This window comes from Gadus morhua, chromosome 7 (assembly GCF_902167405.1).
Source record: "Gadus morhua chromosome 7, gadMor3.0, whole genome shotgun sequence".
NCBI lineage: Eukaryota > Metazoa > Chordata > Actinopteri > Gadiformes > Gadidae > Gadus > Gadus morhua.
The window spans coordinates 20,810,385-20,815,384 of record NC_044054.1 but is presented as its reverse complement, the minus strand read 5'-3'; the positions used below and the strand labels follow the sequence as shown (position 1 = coordinate 20,815,384).

Genomic DNA, 5,000 nt, shown 5'->3' with positions numbered 1-5,000 from the left:
TAGGATCGCCATACATGACCAGGCAAGAGATTCTGACTAGTGTGCGTGTATGTGTATTTGTGTGTATGTGTGTGTGTCTCTGTGCACACACCCATCTGGGTTTGTGTGTGTTTGTGTGTGTGTGCCCGCAGGTTTGTTTATCCCTGTGTGTGTTTGTTTGTATGTGTGTACGTGTGTGTGTGTGTGTGTGTGTGCTTATGTGTGTGTGTGTAAAAGAAGTAGAACTAAAAGTATGACAATATCGTGCAACTTTCTCGCGCGTCTTACCGTGCACTTGCAGTATGCCCGACACCTCTGCCTTGCCCACGGCGTTCTCCGACACACAGGTGTACGTCCCCTCGTCCTCCGCCCTCACCTGGCTCAGACGCAGGCTGTTGTCCCCCCGGATCTCAAACCTGCCGGGCGAGAGACGGCGGAGACGTCAGAGAGAGAGAGAGAGAGAGAGAGAGAGAGAGAGAGAGAGAGAGAGAGAGAGAGAGAGAGAGAGAGAGAGAGAGAGAGAGAGAGAGAGAGAGAGAGAGAGAGAGAGAGAGAGAGAGAGAGAGAGAACTTTTTATGAGTTTCAGAGAGCCGCAGTGGGCAAAAGCGAGTGAGAGAGAGCGCAGGAGAGAGAGATGCAATGGGTCCTAATATGTCACAGTGGTATTTTCCCTAATGAGCTTTGGTGGGAGAGTAGAGACGCAGGTGCTTGATAATGATGATGAGGATAGGGGATACGGGGAGAGAGAAAGGTCAAGTCAAGTTGTACTACATGAATGTCATGCACACAATGTTGATTGATTGCGGCTGGTTCGTGTTCTAGCGGTATGATATTTAGTTTGCATTCAGCTTAATCAACGAGGACAAACCGTCCATACATAGAGGTTAGGGCGTTTCGCTATCAGCGAAAGGTTCTCGGTTCGAACCCCAATGTCTGCGGCCCCTAATTATCTCAATACACAGAAAATGTGTAAAAGTACATTTATCTCAATTCATCAAGATAGAGACTGCACATCTCTTACGATGTGAATCATTTATATTTATAGAATAAGAATAGCTCACATAATCAGTAGCATGAATTAATGAGGGTGTGACAATTGTACATATGTGTTTGCGTGTGTGTGCAAGAGTGTGCATATGTGTCGATTGTGTGTGCATTTGTGTGTGCGATTGTGCGCGCATGTGTGTGGTGCGCGTACGTGCATGTGTGTGTGTGTGTGGGTGCCTGTGAGTGTGCGTGCGCCTGTGTGTGTATACCTTCCGCGGGGCAGCTCGCCCTCCTCCCTCCTCCATCGCACGGTGGGGGTGGGGTCGCCATACACCTCGCACGAAAAGTCCACCGTGTCGTCAGCCAGCACCACCTGGTTCACCGGCTGCTTGGTGAACACCGGACGCTCTGGGGGGGGGGGGGGGGGGAAGAGAGAGAGAGAGAGAGAGAGAGAGAGAGAGAGAGAGAGAGAGAGAGAGAGAGAGAGAGAGAGAGAGAGAGAGAGAGAGAAATAACTGCCATGTTAATTTTCTCGAAATAAGCTAATTAGATTCAACTGACATTTCGTGCAGGAAGCGTTTTTTGTGTTTTTTACAGAAAACACAAACAAAAAAAAGGCAAACGAAAAAGAGTGTCTTTGTTGTGTCACAGCCATCATGGGAAAATATGGCAGAAGTCACAGCGGATAATTCAGAGAGACAGACGGGGATCCATCAAGAGATGAAAAACAACAGTTTTTTTGCAACATCACAAAAAAACTTTGCATAAATAAAAGGTGATAACCACCAGCCAGCCATTTACCCCAAGATCGATCCCTGGAGCTGACCAAGAAGCAGAAACCGACTCACCAAACACCACCAGCTCTGCGGGGTCGCTGTCCTTCTCCCCCACCATGTTGGTGCCGACGCAAACGTACATGCCCGCGTCGCTCTTCCTGGTGTTGGAGATCATCAGCTTCCCTCCTCGAATCTGGAGAGGGGGAACCCATCGAGGGCCGAGGCAGGGAGAGAGAGGGTAGGAAAAACAGGGAGGTTAGTGCGGAACGGAGCATTTAAGGATAGAGAAGTTTGGGAGAAGAGGATGAAAGTAAGGAAAGCGAGAGATGGACATATGCAGTGGAAGTGGGGGAACAGGATACAGAATCACGTTCGCTGGAATAGCAGACCCACTGTCAATGTGAGTGAGTGGCGATGGGATAGGCTCCTCTCGTATTTCAACTGCTGTCTGACACTGCGTCTGTGCCTTCGGGCCCAGCAGGGCCGAGAAATACGGCAGTGTTCTGCTCCTTCTTCCATGACTCTTCACCCCCCATCCCAGAAATCTGCTCCGTCATTTTTGATTTGAATTGTATCATCGTTTTTTTTAATGCAAGAATGTGGGTAAAAAAAATGGACTGCAAGCGGATGCCAATTTCAGCAAGGTAGGCCGAGCGTGCAGAAGACATGCAATGGATCGAAGGCCGATCGATGCGGCGCTATAACAGCATTACTTCTCCATTATCGGTGATGATGGAATCGCATTGATCCGTAATAAAGGGGGGCCTTCTGCATGTCCAAGATGCCGCGTCAATTGTCCTTCCATCAATGGCAATACTAGCTATTGATCGCCCATCAAGCGGCCACAAAATATATGGACGACCACCTGGCTAATGAGGGGTAAAACACAACCCCCTGTTCCCGCTCAATGCAAATAAAGGAACCCAAGCGATTGACCGTAAAAAGAGAGAAAAGGTTTTTTTTAAGACGTACAGTGATCCTCTCGTCGCGGTCGTTGACCCGGACGTTGTTCCTCTTCCAGGAGATGGTGGGCTCCGGGTGGCCTCTGGGGGGGATGCACTCCATGACGGCCGGCTCACCCGCCGCGACCACCACGTCGCTGGGGGTCTGGCGGAAGTCTTCTCTCAGAACTGGGGAAAGGAAAGCAGGGGGAGAGGAGGAGGTTTTGTTAAAGCATTGGTTTTTGGTGGGGGGGTGGAGGGGGGCATTGACACGCTTTAGCACTTTATTCTTCAACGTCGAGAGCAACGGTTCCTACGGGTGATGTTACTCCTGTGGTAGAGATGGGTTGAGCGTATTTATTTTTTAAGCCCATCTGGCTTCCAACTGACATTTTGCCTTGAAACGCGGTGTGAATGCTAAATATGAGATGTTTATGAGGGTGTGGATTGTCCGGATCTCGCACTGCGATTGATTCGAATGACACAAAGAGCTGCAGAACACTGCCAGTAACATGATTCAGAATTCCAATAAGTGTGTATGTGTCTGCGTGTCTGCGTTTGTGTATGCGTGTTTGTGCGTGCACCTGTGTATGTATGTGTGTGTCTTTGTAACTAGTATGTTCATGGATGTGTGTATGGGTCTCGGTCTATGTGTGTGTGTGTGTGTGTGTGTGTGTGTGTGTGTGTGTGTGTGTGTGTGTGTGTGTGTGTGTGTATGTCCCTGCGGTCTTCATTGACTCTGTGTCTAGTGTGGCATCAGAGCTCATCAATAATGAAGGCTATCCTATCTGACACACACAAAGTAGATGAATTATTCAATCTGCTCCACACACACATTCCCTTGACAAACCCACACACTGACACAGACGCAGACACAGACACACACACACACACACACACACAGACACAGACACAGACACACACACACACACATGAATTCACTTGAAGCTGTGATCAAGGGAGCAGGCGGCCATTCGTAACAAAGACTTCAAATGAAATAGTCCTCTCGGCAGCCATTTTGCGGACTTTGGATTGCAGAAAACAACTCTCTCTCTTCGTGTCATGCCATTAATAATGCATCAGAGGATGTCCTATGGTCATTCCCCCTCCCTTTTCCCTTTCTGATCGCTCTTCTGTCACCAAAAGCCTTTTTCCCCTGGTCGTGTACCTCGGGCTAACATACCGGCTCTCGCGTTTCATCCTCTCTAAAGCTATGTTAGGGCTGAAGTTACAGGTGAGCCGTGGTGGCTTTTGTAGTGAAGGATGATGTCTGGACGTCCAAAAAGCCAGAAGGCTTCTAGGTCTGGCTCAGGCCTTTCAAAAAGAGGAGCTGGCCACCTGAACTATATAACCCGTTGAAGATGATCTTTCTAGCCCCTGGGCGTTGCTGTGTGCGCCGGTTCACATGACCTGACACATACTCAAGTTTGAATCCCATACCTCAAACACAAAGCAGAGAAGCCTCTCAAAATTCCCCTTCATATTGTGTTCACTCTTGTAGGGAACATTTCCAAAAGTAGGTGCCATCCCGGTGATACCACAACCAACTTTCCACACTTTCCCAAGAGTTTTTTTTTGAGAGCTAGTTGAGAGCGACTCTGAGATTTGAACTTCAAGGGTCTGGAAGAAAGATTAATGGATGATGGCGGTGACGTGCGTACATCAAGACGTTCCCCAGGGGACTATCAATACGTAATATCAATAATAACGTGTTATCTACCCTTCAGCGTGCCGCGCTCAGCTCCTTAACGGTAAGAGGCGGGCCAGGAGATCTGCCGGCTGTCACGGGCGTCTGGATGATGTGTGGCGTTGGGAGTGATGAGACTTAGCCATCCCTCGCAAGATGCAAACTCATGACTACGAAACTAAGACGTTGTCTGCGATGACGGCTGATACTCCACGGCCCTTTGAACGCTGCACTTTCCGAAATAAATACCTTTTTTCTGTATTCAATTTATTTTTCTAAAAGTAAAGAACGGTTGGGGGAGCGAAAGACAAGTTGGCTTTGAACTCTGGAACAAAACTCTGGAACAAAAGACGATTAAGAAACACGCCGTGAGGCCATGTGTGACACATTTCACTGGCAGATGTTGATTTAATATGATCTACCGTATTCCGGTGAACTCTGAGCACTGCAGACTTAAAAGAGACGATAGATTGAGTGAGAGTGAGAGTGAGAGTGAGAGTGCGAGAGCGAGAGCGAGAGCGAGAGCGATAGAGATAGAGATAGAGATAGAGATAGAGAGAATTAGACACGCTATTTTCCTGGGAATGATCACAGAGAATGACAGAATGAAAGGTCATCCGCAGGGTACA

General features: G+C 48.4%; 1 protein-coding gene across 1 annotated transcript in view; it reads right to left on the bottom strand.

Moving 5' to 3' along the window:
- Positions 1-5,000, bottom strand: part of robo3 (roundabout, axon guidance receptor, homolog 3 (Drosophila)) — an 81,149-nt gene that overhangs the window by 43,354 nt on the left and 32,795 nt on the right. The window contains 4 exon segments of the mRNA XM_030361058.1: positions 268-395; positions 1,237-1,375; positions 1,816-1,936; positions 2,716-2,873. Coding sequence (XP_030216918.1) covers positions 268-395; positions 1,237-1,375; positions 1,816-1,936; positions 2,716-2,873 — 546 coding nt within the window.